The sequence below is a fragment of the Acanthopagrus latus genome, chromosome 2 (assembly GCF_904848185.1).
Source record: "Acanthopagrus latus isolate v.2019 chromosome 2, fAcaLat1.1, whole genome shotgun sequence".
Classification (NCBI taxonomy): domain Eukaryota; kingdom Metazoa; phylum Chordata; class Actinopteri; order Spariformes; family Sparidae; genus Acanthopagrus; species Acanthopagrus latus.
The window spans coordinates 20,813,135-20,835,950 of record NC_051040.1 but is presented as its reverse complement, the minus strand read 5'-3'; the positions used below and the strand labels follow the sequence as shown (position 1 = coordinate 20,835,950).

At 43.1% G+C, this 22,816-nt stretch overlaps 2 protein-coding genes across 3 annotated transcripts; both read left to right on the top strand.

Moving 5' to 3' along the window:
• The first annotated feature begins 615 nt into the window (after nucleotides 1-615).
• gmps (guanine monophosphate synthase) lies at nucleotides 616-13,362 on the top strand. 2 transcript variants are annotated; one of them, XM_037076936.1, is made up of 16 exons: nucleotides 616-1,123; nucleotides 2,676-2,848; nucleotides 2,965-3,079; nucleotides 3,509-3,606; nucleotides 4,337-4,440; nucleotides 4,727-4,920; nucleotides 5,642-5,807; nucleotides 6,244-6,395; nucleotides 6,636-6,809; nucleotides 7,799-7,904; nucleotides 8,074-8,189; nucleotides 9,023-9,148; nucleotides 9,905-10,020; nucleotides 10,129-10,259; nucleotides 11,006-11,178; nucleotides 11,306-13,362. In XM_037076936.1, exons 1-16 carry the CDS (start codon nucleotides 1,097-1,099, stop codon nucleotides 11,405-11,407), a joined length of 2,073 nt encoding a protein of 690 aa, XP_036932831.1. In that variant the 5' UTR covers nucleotides 616-1,096; the 3' UTR covers nucleotides 11,408-13,362. The 2 variants fall into 2 exon arrangements, with proteins under 2 accessions (XP_036932831.1, XP_036932823.1); XM_037076928.1 differs by lacking the exon at nucleotides 616-1,123 and adding an exon at nucleotides 1,632-1,852.
• Nucleotides 13,363-15,274: 1,912 nt separating this feature from the next.
• LOC119006709 (vomeronasal type-2 receptor 1) lies at nucleotides 15,275-22,568 on the top strand. Its single transcript, XM_037075716.1, has 14 exons — nucleotides 15,275-15,575; nucleotides 16,056-16,347; nucleotides 16,440-16,682; nucleotides 16,763-16,954; nucleotides 17,092-17,217; nucleotides 17,397-17,581; nucleotides 18,646-18,766; nucleotides 18,845-19,072; nucleotides 19,186-19,309; nucleotides 20,129-20,289; nucleotides 20,372-20,567; nucleotides 20,670-20,917; nucleotides 20,992-21,191; nucleotides 21,620-22,568. The coding sequence occupies exons 1-14, from the start codon at nucleotides 15,352-15,354 to the stop codon at nucleotides 21,939-21,941; spliced, it is 2,862 nt and encodes a 953-aa protein (XP_036931611.1). The 5' UTR covers nucleotides 15,275-15,351; the 3' UTR covers nucleotides 21,942-22,568.
• The last annotated feature ends 248 nt before the right edge of the window (nucleotides 22,569-22,816 follow it).

Below are 22,816 nucleotides of genomic sequence, written 5' to 3'. Positions count from 1 at the left end.
CCCCCCAAAATTAACCCAAGTATCAACTGCACACGTAAAGTAAACAATACATATATTTACATGGAATCAGTTTTTCCGGTTGTCAATAAAATAAGTTAATTTAAAAATGCACCCAGTAGGCTCCGATGCATGTGATATGAAAAGTACCTGAAGTTATTAAATAGATGTGGTGAGTAAAAAGTATGTTATTTGCCTCCAACATGGAGAGGTGTGAAAGTAGAAAGTACCAGAAAATTAGTCTAGTAAAGTACAAATACCTCAAAAATGCTACTCAAAGGTGCACAGTGTAGTTTTAGGGAGGACATTTCAATCAAAAGGAGAAATTAATTGAACAAACTCTTAATTATCATGACTGAATAAACATGCTGACCTTAAAGGACAACACAACTGCACACTGTATTACTTTCTTTATATTTGGTGGACCCTGCCAACTTTCTAGCCTCAAACAGTGTTGTGCGGACTGTGTTTTCCTCTGAGAACAGCTTGTTTATCTAGTCGTGGAAAAAAATAAAATAAAATTGTGAATATTAAAATGTGTTGGTCACATTCCATTACTAGGGTTTGGTGATATGACATCATAGACCTCAGGACTAGATCCGTCTGTTTAGTACCTCCTGTCTTTATCAGGCCATTGTTTGCATCATTGCAATTAACCATAGCTACAGATGTTTTGAAAGATCCTCTGACAGACACATCTTCACCACTGAACTCCAGATTTCATGTGGCTATAAAACAAGCAGCGAGTGTCATCCACCCATCATCATTTCTCCTCGGACTAATTCCACCATGCAGTCTTAAGTCCAGCCCCCGTGAGGCCACTCTCATCTTCTTCTTCTTCCTTTTTTTTTCGGACTCAACTTTGTGCTCCACCCTCCACACACAGACACATTTATTGAGTCTGTTCCCCGTGTGAAAGTTATACCCCAGACGGAGGAGGGGAGACTGTGACAGCCCTGTCTTCAAACCGACAAACCCGATCTGCTGTTGAAACAGTAGTCGGCGTGCTGAGCCAGGAGCTAACCAGTAGCTCCCTCTCTGTGAGACCTGGGACACCGAGGCGAAGGGGAGAGCTCATTCCACAACACGGCAGTCCTCCATGGCTCTGTGCAACGGAGACAGCAAGGTCAGTGGAGCGGGGGAGCGGGTAGCCCGGTTGACTCGGTGTTAGGACCCCGGTTGCTGGTGTAGCCCTCCCCCTCCGCCCCCCGGTTAATTACGGCCTGTGTGTACCTCGGGGGGGAAAGTTAGGGAGCATGTAACGTTGCCACCAGTTTACTGACGAGCAATGAGTCCGCTGTTGTGTGTATGCCTGTTGCAGTATTACATTAACATGTTGCTCATAGCTGCTAACGAGCCGGACAGGTCATGTACATGATGTGTAGCGTAAATAACATCTTTATCGTATTTAGCCAATAAACGTGGCTGCCTTCTTATGATGGATTCTCTCCCCCCCCACAAGACCCTTTACCTCCAAGCACCGCGTGGGTTTTAGCATAGCCCCGCTAAGTTAGCCAGCCGAATGCTAATGCTGATTACCAGCCGCTGTTTATACTATCTGTAAGCTAGCATGCTACATAGGCAATTTCGTTAGCTAGCTTTAGCCGGGCAGCCAGAATGTGTAATGTTCTGTGCTACCAACCGAAAGTACTGTGTTGTGTTAGCTCTGGCGTTCATTCTGTGAAGTGACACTGAGCTTGTGGCAAAGTAATTTATTTCACACGGCTGCTGTCACACACTTGAAGCTAACGTTGCGTTAACTGACAGGTTTGCTAACATCTAAGCTAGGATGAGCCAACTTGCGGTTACCGGTCTGACAACTGGAGCCGCTGCTGCTCTGTTACCAGCTGATTTGGTAAAGTTTGCTGCAAAACTGTCGACTGTTTTTCTTGTGAATATACTGCTGGAGCTGCTGCGGTCGTTTTAATGATGGCATCTCAGTGTAGTTTGTGGATAACAAATCAGAGGTGATGGGTAGCACGCTCAGTGCAGGTTGTGTGTGTGTGTGTGTGTGTGTGTGTGTGTTTTTTTAGAAACATCTATGGCGGAAGTGTTTCTACAAACCACGTGGGATCATGTTTCTCATCTAGCCAGTTTTGTTGTGTGTGGAGATTATTAAGATGTCAATGATCTGGCTTCTCTATTCTTCTCGTGCCCAGTCTCGTTTATCCGAGTTTGATCTGGGCATATGTTTAAAAAATAACACCCAAGCATACAGAGTTGAGCCAAAGCGTTGGGTAGAAATAGAATATCCTGCCAGAGTTTGAGCAGGCTTGAAGGATGATCCAAGGTCCTTCGCACTAATAATCCTTAACTAACTTGTGGGTTTCATGTGATTCTGCTGATGGGCTGAATGGTTACAGCACGTTTCACAAGAAAGATGGTCTTTATTGGAGCTCACATGTCCATAATTTTGTTAGCCCTTATTGAATCACATTTCGCACGGGCAGGTCGTAGTGAAGTCCAGGAGGAGTGGGTTACCTTACACCATCCCACGCCAGAACCACAGCCAAAGGATCCACAGTAAACGCAGCACTAAGACTTTCCTCTTTTTGTGTGCTCGTCACGTAGCAAACACTCATGTGAATGTGGGCTTTTCCATCCGTTCAGATCAGCACAAACTATGCAAGCACTTTCAACAAGACAATGTGTGTTTTTCTGAATGTGTGTTTCCACAGCTGGAGATCAGCAGTGCAGAGCAGAATGGGTCATGTGAGGGGGCGGTGGCGATCCTGGACGCTGGGGCCCAGTATGGCAAGGTGATTGACAGACGGGTGCGAGAGCTGTGTGTGCGCTCTGAGATCCTCCCTTTAGAGACCCCAGCCTTCGCTCTCAGGGAGCAGGGCTACAGGTAAGCGTGACAAGCATTTAACCAGTGATGATTGTTTTTGTTCTTATAGCCGTGTTATTACACTGTTCTGTCAATCCATCCTGATTTGATTGTTGTCTCTCTCATCCTGTTCCTAGGGCAATAATCATTTCAGGCGGTCCGGCCTCTGTGTATGCAGAAGATGCTCCCTGGTTCGACCCTGCCATATTCACTATAGGAAAGCCTGTCCTGGGGATTTGCTATGGGATGCAGGTAGGTTTGCACATGCATACGCGCCATCAAATTCTGTGCTGGGAGGCTTTTGTAGGGATTAGGTAGCCCATCCTTCATCTACATCGCCTTTGTTCAAGGGAACGATTGTGTTTAACACATGCACTCCAACTAGCTACCAATTACTATCCCTCGGCTCCATGCTGCTGTTCAGCTCTTCTGGGCCAGCTGGGACTTCACTGCCTTCTTCAAGGACACTTTGTCACTAACTGAGGGAGATGAGAGCATCACTCACTCAATTTTCCCAGCTAGTCTGGAAATTGAAACCAGCAGCCCTCCATTCTTTGGCACATTTCTCCCAGCAGCAGGCAGCTGTAGCATCTTTGGAATCACACTAAAATGTGGTCTTTGTGTCCATGTGTTAACTCTGCTGTGTGTGTGTGTGTGTGTGTGTGTGTGTTTGTTTTACAGATGATGAATAAAGTCTTTGGCGGTACTGTACACAAAAAGAGTGTAAGGGAAGATGGAGTGTTCAGTATTAGTCTGGACAACACTTGTTCTCTCTTCAGGTAATATGGATCATCAGAACATCTTCTTTGATGTGTTATTATTTGATCATAGATATGTCTTTTTATCGACTCTAGTTCATTTGGTTTCTTGGATCTTCACATCCTTACACATGCTTGCATTCTTAACTTCACAATGAATTTATGAAAGAGCAGCATGACCTGATACAGTGTAGAGAGAACATTAGTAGAAGGAAGAAAGTATCCCTCTACAGAAAAACTAGGGCTTGGCAATAGAGAAGTTTTTTTTTTGACTGGACAGCATCAGACGGTGTTTGTCGGTGTGTGCAGCTTCAGGAGAGGGAGGGATGTGTATGTTGCAGTTAATGGCTGGAATACCAGGCCTCAAATTGAACATCCAGTATCTCTTGAAAATCGTCAGTGAAACACTGTAGAAGTGAGCTCATTATGCTTTTTAAGACATTTAGATGATGTTCTCTACCTGAAGCTCAATGGTGTTACAAATGCTGCTTGACAGAGTTTGTCCCTGCGCTGTGTTTACTACATAAACTGCAGGAGCATTCCAGCTGTCACATATTTTCCCTGGTTGTTACACAAATACTGCGGTGTCTAAAATGGATGGCTGCAGTCTTTTATTACTCTCTGCCTCTCACACTAAGCTCACATGTACACGGTGAAGCAGGCCCTGTATGTATATGGCTATTATGTGTGATATTGTACCATACATCTTCCTCTGATGTGTGTGTGTCTGTGTGTGTGTGTGTGTTGCCAGAGGCCTTCAGAAGGAGGAACTGGTCCTGCTGACCCATGGAGACAGTGTGGATAAAGTGGCTGATGGCTTTAAAGTGGTGGCCCAATCAGGGAACATCATTGCCGGTGAGCAGCATGCAGGATAGGCTGTGACCCTGATTAACATTATCTAAAATTAGACTCTGGTCATAGACTCGCATGCATGTCCTAAAAAAACACAGCTGTAATGTTTGTTTGTGTAAGAAAAGCCTCAGACTGTTCTGTTTACATCTGACGCAGCCTCTGAGCGCAATGTTTAATCTGTATTCTAAGAATCTATGTGAATCGTAATTTTGTCTTTTGTTATACTAGTTTTGAGAGAATAAATCTCAGTGTGAAGAGTCCTGCATCACATCTGTTTTTTCTCCTTTAGGGATTGCCAATGAACAGAAGAAACTGTATGGGATGCAGTTTCACCCTGAAGTCGACTTGACGGAGAGAGGCATGGAGATGCTGCGTACCTTCCTGTTTGAGATCGCAGGATGCACGAGTAACTTCACCGTACAGAACCGCCAACAGTCCTGCATAAACGAGATCAGAGAAAAAGTAGACAAGTCTAAAGTGCTGGTGAGTGAAGCTGCACAGAGGTGTGTGTGTGAGTGTGAGTATCTGAATCATTTTTAGGGCAGAGAGACTAATTTTAAACAAGACAGAAAAAAACAAAATTCTCAGCACAATTTGACCAAAAGTGTGAAGCTGGGCTGCAGAGTGGTGGTAGCTGCTCAGTAAGTGGTGACAGCAGCAGTGGTGGGAAGTTAAGTAGATCCAATTAAACTCTCAAATTAAACCCTGTTTTATCTGAAAAGAGGTAGTCGACTCCCTGAGCGCTTTTAAACTGGGCTCCATCTCTGGGGAGTGTGAAGGCGATAAATGAGTGTAGGAAATGGACTCAAAGCACAGGATTTATATTTAAAGAACGACATGCAGACTCTGTTTCTTCCTCTGCTACAGTTGGAAGGATACATATGTCACTGTTTTTACTCTGTTGTCTTGTGCCTGTTTGGCAATTGTGGGATTTTCAGTCTGTGTGAGTCCCAAGAATTGGTAGCCAGCCAATTATAAGTGATGAAGTGTCAAGGCTTGCAGTCATCTCTTCCGTTTTGATTCAGACGGCGCTTAATATTTTACATCCTGTGAGGACACAAAACACAAAATGTTGCCAAAGACAGTATGACAAATATAATGGGAAGCTAACATGAACTGAAACTGGACATGCAGTTGACTAGAGCAAAGGCTACTTAAATGTCTTTCCGGACAATTGTGACGTTTTCCTTTATAAATTCTTCAGGTGCTGCTGAGTGGAGGGGTGGACTCAACAGTTTGCACAGCTCTTCTCAACAAAGCTCTTAACCAGGACCAGGTGATAGCAGTTCACATCGACAACGGCTTCATGAGGAAGAGAGAGAGTCAGAGTGTGGAGGAGGCCCTCACCAAGCTGGGCATCAAACTCAAGGGTATGCTGTTAAAAATACACTAAAACAAGTAGGGATGATAGAAAAAGGCCACAACTGTCTGAAAAATGTTCACCATTATGTACTAATTTGTGGTAGAATAGTATCATGAAGACCATTTAATGAAATTAGTTCTTGTGATACACTTTTTCTTGGACACATTGTAATCTCAAAGAAGCATGTAATGAAATGATATAAGAGAGCAGTATTTAAAAGTTAAACTTGTGATGGCATTTCACACAGCCATGTGATGGGTCATTTTCATTCCTGTTTGCATTTTATAGACTAAACGACTCATTAATGATGAAAATCTGAAATAAAGTTGATATCCGGATATAACGCATTATTTAGGTATCTTTGATGTGATCTTGGATGGGAGCATTTTTGTGTAAATGTGTCTTCTGCCTTCCCCTCTCCTCTAAAATGTTGCTCTATCCAGTGGTAAATGCCGCTCACACCTTCTACAATGGAACAACAACCCTCCCCATCTCCGACGAGGACAGGACGCCACGAAAACGCATCAGCAAGACTTTGAATATGACTACCAACCCAGAGGAGAAGAGGAAAATCATTGGAGATACTTTTGTCAAAGTGAGCACTTGGCTTTCATTGATTCTTTTTATGCAAAGCACTACATAATCAAGTTTTTGTCATCGTCACATTTTTATTTAAATGTGCCAGCTTGCCTGCCCAACAGCCTTTGTTGCTACGCAGTCCATCGTCATTTATCACACTGTCAGTTCAGCTGAATTCTGTGTTGCACTCTTGCTTTATTGTTTGCCTTTTTAATTCACTGGTTAACTGTTGTATCTGACTTGTGCTGCCTCACAGGTGGCAAATGAAGTGATCGGGGAAATGAATCTGAAGCCAGAAGAGGTTTTCTTGGCCCAGGGTACTCTGCGGCCCGATCTCATTGAGAGTGCCTCTCATCTTGCCAGCGGCAAGGCAGAGGTTATCAAAACACACCACAATGACACTGAGCTCATCCGCAAACTCCGAGATGAGGTACTTTACTCGCACACACATGCAAACACTAACATCCCTCATTTCCCTGATACATAACTGCTGCCTCACAGTATGGCTGGTAAATCCAGTAAAGATATTGATCAGCTGTACCTTCAAGAGCTGTGAATGCTCACATTCAACACAGTAACATGGTGCTATTTGACATTCACCTTAAAACGGCTTGTTATTGACTTTGTAGCACCAAGACGTCTGACAGTCAAGTGCTCTGGTTACAAAATTATCTCAGTCTTTTATTTTGGCAAATTTACTAATGGTGTACACTGATTCTTCACTGGAAAACTTTCCACACCTGCTGTGGCCAACAAGACGCCAACTCTCAGCATTAACAATAGGAGAAAACAGATGTGACAACCATAGCATGCATTTGGAGAAAACCTTAGTTTGTCTGAACCTCAAGTATGGTGAAAGCAGACACTTTGTGCAGATGACATGAGATGCTTCTAGTTTTTTGTCAGCTTCCAGCAGTCAAACCGTTTGATTCTCCATTTGTACAGACAGACAAACTGTGCTGTTATGTATCTCTTAATGCTTTGAAGGACTGCATGATGGGAGAGTAACATTAACCTCTGCTAAATAGCGTCAGTCTGTGTAAAAAGAGCATCTGCTGCTGCAGTTTAGAGCAGAGATGATGATGAAAGTCCCAAAAGCAGAGCTATCATGCAGCACTCCTGACTCACTGAAAAACATCCGCTGATGGTCTCATGTTTCTCAAACACCTAAACATCATTTACTTTTTATTGAAAAATGTATTTCTGTGTCGTCCTTCATCCCTCAAAGAGGCTCTTTTCTTTCAGCAGTATTACTCCACTCAAAGGAGCCCTGTAACATTCACACATTATTTGCTGTTGAGTGCTCAAATATCATTCTGTGTTTCTGTTGTTTTGCTCCGCACGACTGTGCAATACCTAAGCATATCCCCCACTCTCTCACTGTTGCAATGCTGATTCCACTCTTTTGTGATCCTGCAGGGAAAAGTAATCGAACCGCTGAAAGATTTCCATAAAGATGAAGTCAGAGCACTGGGGAGAGAGCTGGGCCTGCCAGAGGAGATTGTCTCACGACACCCTTTCCCTGGCAAGTACATAAACACACGTCTGTGACGTACAAAAGTTCTGCTTAGTGATGTTCTGCCATTGTGTCATTTCATGATGAGTCTGTTTCATCTATTTACCCAATTTACTTGTTCAGTCAAACAGACTTTAAACTGTCCTCACATTACACGTCCTCTCTTGTGCACCTTTAGGTCCCGGTTTGTCCATCAGAGTGATTTGTGCAGAGGAGCCCTTCATCTGTAAGGACTTTGCCGAAACGAACAACATTCTCAAAATCATCACAGACTTCTCTGCAAGCGTCAAAAAGGTCAGAATAAACACCACTTTGTGTGTCTTTTTGAGTCCAAATTTAATTCCTGTCTACTGAAAACACCGGTCTGAACGAGTGCTGACACACACTATGATGAACTGCTGTATCCCTCAGAGGCTACCTGTGAAATATATGATCATTGAAATGCTGTTGAAGCATTAAACTGTGTGGACCCCCTGATTACTGAGATCTGATCCTTCAGAAATGTTCCTGTGGTTTCTGGCCGTTGCTTCCGAGAAATGAATAAAATGGAGTGAAAATCACAAAATCTATGAAGATGAAAAGTTGTCAGTGCTGGCCGTTTGTCGCGCAGTTGTAACTCTGTTCACATAAGAAATGAGAAGGCGTTGTTGTCTTGACAGTTCATTATTGAGTTAATAATGTGCAACCTCTGCTGGCTCGTTGGCCACACTGCACCAAATAATTCAGATGATTTCAAGAGGTTTTGTATGTAGTTTTTCCGGAAAAACAGCCTGTGCTCAGAAGTTATGCTACATTTCATAAGACCAGAAATGAAAAATTAACTTTGACAAGATTTGTTTATTACTGGATGTATGAAAGTAGAACTGGTGATTCAGTCATTTGTCAATTTGTCACTGGCATGCCGAACAGTTGTTTTGTCAGATAAATTATTAACTCCAGAGTTAATCCAAATTACTTTTCTCCTTTGACATTGTGAATCAGCGTTTTGTCGCTTGATTGTCATGTTAAAAAGTTTCTTTGGCTCTTGTGAGTCTGAGTAAAACGTAGTTATAACATAGCCAGAACTTTACCTGTAAACCTGTCCCTTGCCTTCCAGTTTTAAAAGTGTGTATCTCTCTCCTCTCCAGCCCCATGCCTTGCTGCAGAGAGTCAAGTCATGCATATCAGATGAGGAGGAAGAGAAGCTCATGCAGATCACCAGCCTTCATTCACTCAATGCCTTCCTGCTGCCCATCAAAACTGTCGGCGTCCAGGTAATCCATTTCATCAAACCCAAGCAATCACTCTGTATTTTTGTTTTGTCAGTTCACTGTCCAGCTAAATCATTAAACAAGACATAATATAGAATGATAGATATACTTATTTCAGTATTTAGGACTGTCCAGAAGCAGGGGAATGTTGAACAGTGTCTCACTTTTCCTGTTTGTCTCGCTGCGTCACCACTATAATTTAGTGGTTAACCACAAGACCCGCCCACCCTCACAAAGCGTCTCAGTTCTTTACTCTTGACTCTGTGTCTGTCTAGCCAAGGGAAGGATCTGTTGTAACTATTGTGGCACATTCCTGTTATTCTCAGCTCCTCTGATTCTTAGTCTCTGACACATACAAAGGGTGTTCTGTAGGAATAGTTAACATCACTTTCCAGTTGTTTATACTGACCTTCAGTATTGCTTGGAGAGAATGATGGTTGTGACTTATTTCCTCACAAAAATACTGCAGTCAGCCCGTGACTGTGTGCGTCTGTGTGTAGGTGTGTCTTATTACATCCTGTTTGAAGCCAGAGCTTTAAATTTAACTCTAAACCTCAAACTGTGGGGCAGACCGTAGACAAACACAAGCAGCTTTTTATGTAAGGGGAATTTGTTGTGAGTGAAAACAGATGCTCCATTTTTAGAAATGTTTACATTATTTATAATTTGTTTTATTCGACATCTTGCTATTTCTAAAACTTGATATACAGTCCAAGTTGTTTGTAGCGTTTAAAAATGTACTTTGTGTCCATGTCTCAGGGTGACTGCCGGTCCTACAGTTACGTGTGTGGTGTCACGAGTAAAGAATCTCCACACTGGGAATCTCTCATGTTCCTGGCCAGACTCATCCCCCGCATGTGCCATAACATCAATAGGTAACACACAAATCTTCATAGCTTTGCCCTTCATCTGTCAGTGATCTGCAGGACATGCAGACACTCAATCATTCATTCATTTCTTAACTCGTGTCTCCATTTTTCCAGAGTTGTGTATGTGTTTGGGTCCCATGTGAAAGAGCCGCCAACAGACATCACCCCGACCTTCCTGACCACAGGCGTTCTGAGCACACTCAGACAGGCTGACTTTGTAGCCCACTCTATCCTCAGAGAGTCTGGTAAATGTGTTCACTTTTATGTATTGAAGGATTATGTATTATTGGGGAAGATTTGTACTTGGTTAATATTTATCTGAAACTAAAAAGGATGCAATCTAAAATCTAATACAATCTAAAAGAAGAGTTTTTGTAGAGGAGTTGAATCCTTTTACACAACCTGGCATCAACATGCCCTCACACGTGTCCAGAATAGCGTACAGGTCTCCATTCTTGCGTCCACATGGGGAATTTAACATTTCCCCAGAGGCTTCCACATACTTCTTTCAGTGTTTCTCACTGAGTCGAAAATTTCCTGTCTCTGTAGTTTCTTGACCGTCGCTATGGTTTCACTTTTTGGGATGCGATCAAAGAGGTGACTTGGAAAATATTTTTGATCATTTTGTCCGCATTTGAAAGAAAGCAAAAAAAATCCCTTTAACATGACATAAAGCTTTTTGGTTCAATGAGACATTTTAAAACTCATATAGCCATGTGAGCCTATAATTTTTATTTGGGAAAAACATCAATTTAACCAATGCTGGCATCATGAGAAGAGCAAAAAAAGCAAAATGTTTATTAAAACATTGGATTTGAAGCAAAAACCTCATGTTGTTTCATCTTATTTTAAAGCGTAAAATTTATGAATAATAATATGACGAGTTCTAAATTGCATTTCTTTAGATTGCCATGGACACTCTCAGACAGTGAAATGAGTTTAATATTTGGTCATAGCAGCAATAAGAACTTTTTCTTCCTTTTTTTTTCAGGCTATTCCGGTAAGATCAGCCAGATGCCAGTCATACTGACTCCCCTGCACTTTGACCGTGACCCTCTCCAGAAGCAGCCGTCCTGCCGGCGCTCTGTGGTGGTCCGCACCTTCATCACCAGTGATTTCATGACCGGCATCCCTGCCATGCCTGGCAACCATATCCCAGAGGAGGTAACACTGCATCTCAACCTCTCGATTAACTTTGTATTATCTGACCACGGATACTAAGTTGAGGAGCATCTCTGTCTCTTTGTCTTTCTCTGTTTTAAGAGTTATTTGTCTTATCTGTTTTCTCCAGGTGGTGCTGAAGATGGTGAATGAGATCAAGAAGATCCCGGGCATCTCCAGAGTGATGTATGATCTGACCTCCAAACCACCCGGCACCACAGAGTGGGAATAAAACACAACATGACATCATAACAACAGGACACGCACTCACACAATGCACAAACAAGCTCAACAGATACCTGAGAGGGCTGGTGGACTCCTCTCCTTTTCTGTCCTCCTTCCTCCCTCCCTACTTTCCTCCTACCCCCCACCACCCTCTTGTACCCCCACACCTCTCTTCAACATTCCCACGGAAGGCAGACCGTACTGTGACGGGCGCACATGCAAAGGCGCTACTACTCTGCTTTCCCCCACGACTCCTCCCTGGTTTTAATATTTTTTGGCGTTAGGGATTGATTAATGTTGGTTATTGATAATATATTGTTTTTGATCCATGTACAACAGTGTATTTCCTCTCTATGATGAAAAGGTGAATTGCTGCTTCCTTTTTTGTGAGGTCGACCTTTAAAGGCAAGTGGCGAGAAGCTGTGAAAGTTCAGAAAGTGAACTTTGATGTCGTGCCTCAGGATGCATTGTGGGAGTAGCTGAACATGAGAACGAGTAGTGTTGAGAAGAGATAGAATAGCAGGAAGAGAGTCTGGAAATCTTCACTTGTTTTCTGCCTTTTTTTGTCAGATGTTTTTCGTCTTAATGTTGTAGGTCTGAATGTTCTCAACCTAAGACTATCCTCTCTATTTGTTCAATTTCACTTCCTGCCTGTATACTGTGCTATGAAGACGATCGTCTGTTTCAAACTGAACAGACGACCTATGTGACCAATCAATAATTTTTAAGCTTTTTCTTTTGCCAAAAGTAGAATATGCTGTGGTGATATATAACATCGTGGGCTCCTCTGACGATCCTCTCCAAACTATTTTGTTGATCTTGACTTGCTGCTGTACCCGTCGTGGATGGCAGTCAAACCCAAGATTAGCTTCAGTATGATGACTAGTGTGCAGCTGTGCAGGAGGCCAACATGATGGGTAACATTGTATGTGCCTGTTCTATTGTTTTTGTTTAATTCTTTGGTGTGCGTGACCCGACCTGGACTCTGATGTTTTTCCAGAAAGGAGGATATAACACTGTTTCTCCTCATGCTGCAATATGTTTGCTTTTTATGAAGAATAAACATGACAAGAGGACTTACTAATAACAAGAATTATAAGTACCATAGAGTTTATAACCACATCGTGTAAATTGCTGTTTTCATCAATATTTGGCTGCTCTTTTGTTGCGCAGGGGGCACAATTTTTGCACATTTCGTCTTGTCTTCACCCATAAAGCCTCGATGCTTTATCAGCATAATAGAATAACACATCGAGCGGCGACTTCACCGTATTAAGCGTGTCGCTCTCTAGTGTCAAAGGTCAGGGTAAGAGTGCTGTCTGTTGCCATCTCTTAACAAAAGGTCACTGTGTCTCAGAGAGGCATTACTGCTTCATTTTTCTGTTAACTCAAACCATTCAGCACTTCATAATCTCTAGTCTTCATGTCATGTCATTTAGACCTCAGTGGATACAGTGCTCAGGTTTAACTGAGTTTTAAAAAAGTGTATTGTACCCTGATAGAGACATTTCACCCAGATGTGAAGGTTCTCATGCCTCCAGAGTTTGTCTTTGTGCCTCTCGTCCTCTGTTCAATCCCTTTGACTTTAGTGGCAAAATACTCCTAATGCAAAATGAATGGTTTTCCTAACTTGTCTTAACTGCTATTAGCGTTTCTCCCTCTGTTCTGCCTTTTATACGTGGGTATTTTTTTGTTACATATGTCTCCATTAGAAAAACAGCTTGATAGTAATGGACATATAATTTTGTAGTTCAGTTTAATTGCAATATCAATAAGATTAAGTTATGCAATTTAATGTCTGATGTTTTTTTGTTTTGTTTTATTTTTTGTTCAACAACGCTCATTCTCCTTAGTAACGTGCCTCAAACCAAGCCACTGCATGCAGTTTCAACTATGATGACATTTGTACAATGGAAAACTGAGCTTTAATAAAGATCTCCATGTTGAAACTTCTCACTTCTATATATCGAAATGCTTACCATCTCATCTGTCATCCGTATCGTTTACCTTTCTGATCACTTCATTTGTAAAAGTTACTTTTTTTAACATTTATTTTTTTCTTGCACTTTTTGGCTTAAAGGTATATGTAAGATTTTGCCACCTGTTAAATTCATACTCAGTCAATGTTGCCAGAGTAACTGCTGACTGTATTGTGTTTATACATCCGTGACTGTAGTTATTGTTAGCTTGTTAGTTCAGTTAGCTGTGCGGCTAGCTGGAATACTGGGGTAGTGTTGGTTTTTACAACACTATCACAGGGGCTTTGACTGCTGAGTTTTTTTAGGCCTAGGGCTAGCTCGTTAGCATGCTAACTTCACTAGATATCTCTGCAACACAGTACATAAATTATTTGTTTGACATAACTTAAACTTATAACTGTTATAATGTTATATTGCCCCAACACAGACATGACAGCATAGGGAAGCTGTCTTGATATCTTCTAACCAATTAAACACTGTTCACCCCAAGATATTGGAAAGGGAGGAAGTACAAAATCAAAGTCAAAATAATGTTTGAAATAAATTAAATGAAACCTTTCTGATTATTAGTTGATTAAACTCAACCATTTTGAAACTAAAAATGGATTCAAATGCAAATTATGTAGATAACTATAAATTCTGTGCAAAATGTAGGTAGTGAGTAGTTTTCTTTTTGCTCTGTTATTCTATCAGTTTTTAGTTGGAGATTTAGTGGGGCGGCTTAATTCCAAAGAATCGTGCACTATGTGTTTTCAATATGAGTGCGAATTTTCAATATGGCGGCCGTGGCAGCCACGTTGAAAATTTACGATGCACGAAAAAAAATGCACGATTTTTCAGCTAAGCCGCCCCAGTAATTGTATTTTTTGATTTACTAAAAAGAAAATTAGGCAACAGCTTCCTGGTATCGGGGAATATCCCTTTAACTCCTTCCCTCTTTAGAAACATCTGCATTGAGCAGCGTTTGCTGTTAATGACTGTGCATAATTGATTTCTCGCAGAACTCATCAGTATTAGTCAGACGTCTCTCATGTGCCTGAGACAGATCACAAGGGCACAAGTCACGCACTCACTCACATGTTAATCATTCATCAGCAGCTACACAAGAGCAACACCTAAATATCCTAATTTCTTTTTTTGCTCTCCATGTGACAACTTTCCTTTACATTATTGTCATGTAACAACAGTGACATGCGACCACTGTAAACAGCCATAGTGTTGAGAGAAGTTTCGACTCTAATTAGATTTTATGAAGAGCCTGTCTGTGTGCAGCCGTCCCTCGTTGCCCAGCAGAGGTCCCTGTGTGTGCTGGGGGGTTCAGGTGTGTGTCGGTCCCCGCTGACTGAGAGACAAGACCAGACAAGTTCGGTCACACATCAACACACGGCAGAGCCACGCTCGGGGGACGAGGCACGGCTTTTGGAACAGTAGCTTCTCCGTAATGTTGCGCAAAGACTGCACAAGTCACCACACGCAGCTGCCAATTAACTCCTGGCCTGTGGCAGTTTATCGGCCACAGCTGACCCGAGTACAGACGAGCACTCTGGCTTGAATTCTGGGGGAAAGAAACAGAATTGAGGGGATGTTTCTTTGAACATACTTGATTTAGAAATGTTTGTGTAACTTTGGTGATCCAGTGTCTGGTTTGTGCTGTTGGATGGAGACGTAACCTGTGAAACGCCTTTTTTAAATTGAACTTCGTGTACACACTGTTAATGAGGTCATAATGTTTTGGTGTTCACTAAAATTAAAGTCCTTCTTGTCTTTACCTTTCATGGAATAAAGATCAATGTGCCCTCAGTCAGTCAGTCAGTGTAATCCAGTGTCCTGCTCAACACTTCTGCTCTGTTGAATCAGATCTCAGGTTACCCTGTGTAGCACATCTCCCCCGAGGACAGATAAGACACCTGTCACACTTGTGCTGCTTCCTTCTCTGTCTGCAACAGCGAGAGCTCTCCTGCGCCTCCGTAGCATGGCAATGGGGCGCCGTTTGCTTGGATTATGTGCCTTTTTCTTCTTTTACGGATCTCTCTCAGCAGAGTCCACGTGCAAGCTGAAGGCCAAGTTCAACCTGAGCGGCTACAAGAATGTGGAGAAGAAGAAAGTGGTCATCGGGGGGATGTTTCCCGTTCACATGCGCATCGCCTCCAACGACGGCAACACTTCGAGGCTGCCTGTCTCCTCGGGGTGTGAAGGGTGAGTTCATCTGCTTCTATGTCTATTTTGTTGACTGTTGGCTTAGTTTCTTTGAGCTTAAATTGTTAGAATGTACTACACTAATCAAAGATGACTCACAGGCCTGTTAACATTAAATTATTTCAAATTTTAGCCCTGACGTGACAAATATTTTAAACCCAATTGCAACCACTGTGTGTTTAACCTGATGATATTACTACAAAAAATAAGACAGGGCAGTGGAGGACCTCTGGGGCCAATTAGCCACAGTAGACATATTATTGTGGAGACAGGCCATTACAGTGTAGCATGCAACAATAATCAGCAAGCCTGTGTGAACTGTCCTCTTGTGGCCAATTTAGGTCATAACATCAGAGACTGAAATAGTCTGTGCATATCTTCCAGTCATCAAGTGTTACACTCAGTTTGGATCTGAGGTTTCCTTTGTTCTTTCTAAACTTGAGCTAAATGCAAGATTTTGTGCTGTGTGTTATGCTCCAGGTTTAACTTCCGTACCTTCCGCTGGACCCAGACCATGCTGTTCGCCATCAACGAAATCAACAAGAGGCAAGATCTGCTGCCCAACACCGATTTGGGCTACGTCATCTACGACTCCTGCTTCACCATCTCCAAGGCTGTGGAGGGCACGCTCACCTACCTGACGGGCCAAGACGAGGCCGTACCCAACTACCGCTGTGGGGACGGGCCTCCTCTGGCCTCTCTAGTGGGCGCCGGGGGCTCCGATCTTTCAATCGCCACCGCTAGGATTCTTGGACTCTATCACTTCCCTCAGGTGAGTTACACAAAGGCAGATAAAGGCAAGGAACCATGAACAGATAGAGAGAAAGAAAATGCTTTATGTTTCCTCTCCTCTGTCAATTGTAGGTCAGCTATTCTTCAACTTGCTCTGCCTTGGAAAGTAAGTTCCAGTTCCCCACCTTCCTCAGGACCATTCCCAATGACAAGCACCAGTCTACGGCCATGGCCAAGCTGGTGCTTCACTTCGGCTGGACTTGGGTGGGCACCATAGCTGCCGACGACGATTATGGCAAGTATGGCATCAAAGACTTCAAGGAGCAGGTGGAGGAAGCTGGTGTCTGCATCTCCTTCTCTGAGACCCTACCCAAGGTAACCAGTTGGTCCATCACATCGTGTCTGTCTTTTCTAGAGATGCGTGAGAGTTAATGTCCTTCTGTTACGACCATCAGGTGCACTCCCCAGAGGACATCCAGCGCATTGTTGAAACTGTAGTCAAGGCCACAGCCAAGATCATCGTGGTCTTCTCATCAGACGTGGACTTCAGTCCTCTCATCTCTGAGCTGCTCCGGCACAATGTGACGAACCGCACCTGGATAGCCAGCGAAGCCTGGGTCACCTCCGCTCTTGTCTTGAAGCCAGGGGTTAGTGCTCAGTGAAAGCTCATTGACTGATTGACTGGCATCACTTTTACAGACGTTCCAGAGGTTCTAACTAGCCTGAGCAATTATGTTTGAGTCACAGCTCGAGCTGCAGTTGATAACGTGCATGTTTTATCCAGGTGAGCTCGTTGCTGGGTGGTACCCTGGGCTTTGGGGTGAAAAGGGCTCAGATCCCTGGTCTGCGGCAGCATCTGCTGAATCTGGACCCCTATGATGACCCGCTCACTGAGGAATTCTGGGAGACGGTGTGTTTAATAAGTTGACTAAATTGATCTGTCTCCACACATCTACCGGCCACATGCAAAATCTGATTTTGACCAAAACGCAGTAATCATAGATCGTAGCTTGGACCGACAATTTCTGGGACAGTAGAATAAAAACCTGTTGAATATTCAGTGGCAACATCCTTATTTTTGTCTTATAGTTGTTTAACTGCACGCTGGACTACAGCAAAGCTCTGAGGCAGGCCAAACAAAGAGCCAAGGAGACCAACGGCACACTGTCAAGGGCGGCGAGGGCGGTCCCTGATGGGCTGTGTACAGGGCGCGAGAATCTGGCACAGCTCAATAACACCTACTCCGATGTATCCCAGTTACGAATCACTTACAGGTCAGTTCCCGTTCGATGGCGTACTGAATTAAGTGACGTCTCTAATGCAACCGAATCCTGTGTATCTTTATGCTACTGGAACTGCTTCCTCAACACCTCCACCACTAAGGACATGGCACCGCTCACAGTGTGTCTGTCTGTGGATAGCTTTGCTTTTATATGCCTAGATTTTACGTCTTCAACTTCTGCTGCCACTCTGATATATTGGAGGTGAATGGGATCTCACTGGTGCTGCACAAAGCAATAAAAACTCAAGCAACATATCCCTCCAGAGACACTGTCCTAGATAATCATGATTTCATTACTGTACATTTTTTCTTAGGGTGAACATATTCACCGTTAACTAGCATGCATATAAGTATCAAATGGGCTCTGTAATTATCCATCATGAAACAGTTATTATTTTGCTTGGTCATATTCTACTACTATCATTAACCATTAGCTATCAACTAAGAGTCTTCCCACAATAACCTCCTACTTACGGCTTATTGATAGTAAGTAAGGAAGTGGTTGTACCATAATTACAGTTGATAAGGTGGTAGTACCACAAAACTAGTTTTTTCCCATTAAACCGTACGTTACGATACACAGTCACAAATATATGACATGTTTATAGACACAATACATCACATATATCATAACACTTTATAAAAATGGTGTATTCCATATGTTGATATAGTCTAAGTAACTTTACATGAAGTCTAACTCCACCTAATTTCACCATGCTGAATTAAGGTCTTGCTCATAACTATTTCATTTAATTTCAGTATTTTGAGTTTGTTAAACTACCAACATGCCATTAAGCAAATAATTAATGGTGGATATGTGTACCCCACCCATGTGTAATATGAAGTGTTACCATTCCTTTAATAAAAAAAAATAGTTCCAGAGTAGTCAACACATTATGGTATTTCTGAAAAAAAAAGAAAACTCTGTTATAAAGTGTACCTCCACTGTGTGTGTATAATTTGGGCGAACTGAGTCTTCACTGATGAAGTCAAGCCAGTGGAAATTTGGATGATGGTGTGCTTGACATTGATAAAAATGCTATTGTCTCCTGACAGTGTGTACAAAGCAGTGTACGCTGTTGCCAACGCCTTGCACAACCTGGAGCACTGTGAACCGGGACGGGGTCCGTTCAACGGGAAAGACTGTGCTGACATCACCGACTTTGAGCCATGGCAGGTACGAGAGCGCATGAGAGAGCGTACGACTGTTTTGATATGCATGTGTGTCTGACTCAGATGTGGCTCTCTTCCTCAGCTGATGTACTACATGAAGAACGTGCTTTACACAGTGCCGCACACGGACGAAGTAATCTACTTCGACGAGGGAGATGTAGAAGGCTACTATGACATCCTCAACTGGCAGTTCAACAGTAACGGAGAGATATCCTACGTCACTGTGGGACGCTACAACGGCTCAGCAGCCCCAGAGAACGCGATGACCATCATGAACGACTCCATAGTGTGGAACAATGACATGTTGGAGGTCAGCTGCATATATTGATTAAGACGTGTTGATAAAGTACATCCAGTTTATTTTCTCCGTACTTGTGAGGCCTTACACTCAATAAATCTACGTATTTGCTTGTGTGTTTGCAGCCTCCTCGGTCAGTGTGCAGTGAGAACTGCCAGCCGGGCACCAGGAAGGGAATCCGGCAGGGAGAGCCAGTCTGCTGCTTTGACTGTATCCCGTGTGCCGATGGAGAGATCAGCAACTCAACCGGTCAGTGTACAGTTTTCAGACTGCATCTTATAGATATGATTTTATCTTCCTGAAAAGTCTGAACTTCTGCTGAAATACAGACCTTAGTGAATACAGTGAGTAAATCTGATTCCAATTAAACAAAACTACAAGAGGACAGACCAGTTATCTTAGTGAATCTGCCAGAGGAAAATACTACAGTTTACATTTTATCACTTAAAATTACCTTTAGTCCGAGTGTGTGGGAGTTAACACAATTGTTGTGAATTGTTCATGAATTGAAGCTAAGAAAGGTTGTGCTTTCCTTACCTTATAATGAGCCTTTTACATCTACAAAGGGAGTGGGCCATGTTTCTACAGTAGCCCTGGGGGGACAAATAAAACACTTGCTCTTGAAAGAGCATTTTTGTGTTTTCCCCGCTTTTCGCCTGGGACGATGAAGTTAGGGGTATTCAGTTGGTTGACATCTTCACCCTCACCACTACTGCCACTAACGTCTACACACTGGACCTTTGATAGCATGAAAGTACTCAGTTAAACTTCACTTATCTTACCGTAACTTCAGTTTAGCTGGTGTGTACTAATGGTATCTGTGCAAAATGCAGATATATGATGCAATTTAGAATTTTTTATCTAAAACAGGAAGAAAGTAACATAATTATAAACTAATCTAGTATTTTGTGGTTTTATTCAGGGCCATCAATAGTTTTACTGGGGTCAGGGTCTTCAAAGGCCTCCCAGACGATTATTTCAAGTTGCCCTCATTCAGCCCAAACAGCTGTAGATAAACACGGCCCTGCAACTTTCTTACCATCCTGTCTCTCCGTCCCTCTCTGGCAGATGCTCGTGAATGTATCCTGTGCAGTGAAGACGATTGGTCCAACGAAGCCCATGATGCCTGCGTGCCAAAAATCATCGAATTCCTGGCCTTTGGAGAGCCCCTGGGGATCACTCTCATTGTCATCTCGGCCTTCGGAGCTCTCGTCACCATCGCAGTCGGGGTGAGGCAGGGAGAACGCACCCGATGATGGGGACTGAGAAGCTAAAAATGGTTTGATCACCTGCCTCGTTTTCATTTCCCAGGTGGTGTTCATTTTGAACCTCGGCACTCCTCTGGTGAAAGCCAACGATCCTCTGTTGACTTTCTCGCTGCTCTTCTCGCTGGTGGTGACCTTCCTCTGCTCCATCGTCTTCCTCGGAGAGCCCCAGAACTGGAGCTGCATGACCAGCCAAGTGGCCCTGGCCCTGGGCTTCGCTCTCTGCCTTTCTTCCATCATGGGTGAGTAGCGTAAGCATGTTACTCTGCTGTTCTTTAAGCAGCAATAATAAAATCATGAACTCCTTGTTTTTGTTTTTTTGCTCTGGTGTTTTTGTACCTCAGGTAAGGCAGTAGTGTTGATGCTGAGAGCTCAGGCTCTTAAAAAGGCTCGCACCCGAAGCAAAGCAGCTGCCAAAGCTGCGAAGGCTGCAGCTGAGGCAGCAGCCAACAGCGGCAATCCCGACGTCATTGTAACGAACACGAATGCAAACAACAACAACAACGAAGCCAACAGTGGCCAAAACCCTGAAGTTGACCCGCTCACCTTTGGCCACCAGAGGGCGATAGCTGCTGTGATGACACTGATACAGGTAAATGCACTGGAACTTGCATCGTACTCTGACTTACTCTGTAATAGCTCTGACATTTTCAATCTTCACCACAGGCTATCGCGTGCACAGTGTGGCTCATCGTCCTCCCTCCTCAACGGATCAAGAACACCTCGTCCCAGAATATAAAGATCATCCTCGAGTGTGACGAAGGCTCTGTGGTCTTCATCTGTTGCATCTTCGGCTATGACATCCTGCTGGCTCTCGTGGCCTTCGTCTTTGCCTTCATCGCCCGCAAACTCGAGGACTACTTCAAGTAGGAAACACATAATGTTTCAGGGAAAAAACAGGGATATTTAGATTCAATATGTTTCACTTAGGTTCACTGGCAGAGTGCGAGTAACAAAGTACACTTAATCTAACATTTCCGCATTATAGTTACAAAACATTTTTAGACATTCCCAGAACTTTTTGTTCCATATGTACATCATTTTTACTGACCTTTGTCATGAAAAAAGATTCTTCCACATTTGAAGAAATGAATCTGACACTAACAGGAGCTATGTAAAAACAGACACACAAAACATCTGCGTTAATTGGCGTAGATTATCAAAGTTGTCCTTTTTCACCTGTCATTTGAGATTCAGGGCATTAATCCTGCTCTCGCTTAGACATTTTGGCATCAAGAACACTTTGACGCTTAACAGACACATAATGCATGATGTTTCTTATTCTCTCTCACAGCGAGGGGAAGTGTATGACCTTCGGCATGCTGGTCTTCTTCATAGTCTGGATCTCCTTTGTCCCGGCTTACCTCAGCACACGGGGCAAGTTCATGGTCGCCGTCCAGATTTTTGCCATCCTGGCTTCCAGCTTCGGCATGCTGACCTGCATCTTCCTGCCCAAGTGTTACGTCCTCCTGGTCAAGCCTGAACGCAACACGGAGGAGATGATGAGGCCACGGACCAAACCACGAGACGGCACCTCGACTGGCACCTCGGCCTCGCTCGCCACGGCCGCTACTGAGGTCCAAGCTACGTCGGCGACCGCTGGGATCGATGATTAGCGGAGCATCGCTAAGAACTGCTTTGAGCCACATCACTGAATGTAGATGGAGGATGTGCCACTGCTTCGTTTGGCAACTAGTCAGCTGATTAGGGTTGTTATTCATATTTATATTACATATCATCACGTTTGGTCTCAATTAATAGACAAACTGTGTCGTTTACAAAATATTTGGCTGAATATTTCAAGCTCAGGTCAACTGCACCTTTTTCATGCATAGTGTAGGTTTGATTTCAAGAAGCAATGAGGAAAGAAAACTGCTACCTCAACAATTAGTCTCAAAAATGCTTTTTACAAAAGAATTCTGCTAAAACATATTTTAACAAGTTCAGACTGTTAACGTCAAAGCTGCTGTTGTTTCAGTCATGCTAGTGGGATCAAGATTAAGGCAACGTTTACCTCAGATATTATACTGCTGCACTTCTAGCTGAAAATCAGTTTCCAGCATATCCTTCGATTTCCAAAATGTCACTTTGCTTCCTGCCAAAATATTTGTAGAAATCATTTCAAATACAGACTTACATTTCTTTGACTATAATAACCTGCCAATATAAAACATAATCCTGTAACTCTGTTGGTTTATTAACTTTCCTACCATTACAATAAATATTATTTTCAGTCACTTTAATGCATGTTGTTCTTTTTAAAGCATTAAGTTCATTTTGGGGCAGCACTTTCAGTGACATCCATGAGATATATATTGCAGTGTGCAAAATAACTGCAAACTCTGAAGCTGAAAAGGACATCCGTGTTGTTCCGAGGAGAGTGAGGACGATCCAGGACGGGCTAGAGCTGCTTTTGTTCAGTGGCCAGAGGGATCCAGCAGAGGGAGCTGGAGGAAGCAGCTGATGTGGAAACAAACATCTTTGGTTGCTC

Bases quoted from the DNA above. Each gene is read 5' to 3' on its own strand.
- gmps (XM_037076928.1), top strand. From the start codon at position 1,787: ATGAGCCAACTTGCGGTTACCGGTCTGACAACTGGAGCCGCTGCTGCT. The intron at 6,810-7,798 runs GTACTTTACTCG...GTGATCCTGCAG, and splicing joins TCCGCAAACTCCGAGATGAG to GGAAAAGTAATCGAACCGCT. The intron at 9,149-9,904 runs GTAATCCATTTC...TCCATGTCTCAG, and splicing joins TCAAAACTGTCGGCGTCCAG to GGTGACTGCCGGTCCTACAG.
- LOC119006709 (XM_037075716.1), top strand. From the start codon at position 15,352: ATGGCAATGGGGCGCCGTTTGCTTGGATTATGTGCCTTTTTCTTCTTT. The intron at 15,576-16,055 runs GTGAGTTCATCT...GTTATGCTCCAG, and splicing joins GTCTCCTCGGGGTGTGAAGG to GTTTAACTTCCGTACCTTCC. The intron at 19,073-19,185 runs GTCAGCTGCATA...GTGTGTTTGCAG, and splicing joins GGAACAATGACATGTTGGAG to CCTCCTCGGTCAGTGTGCAG.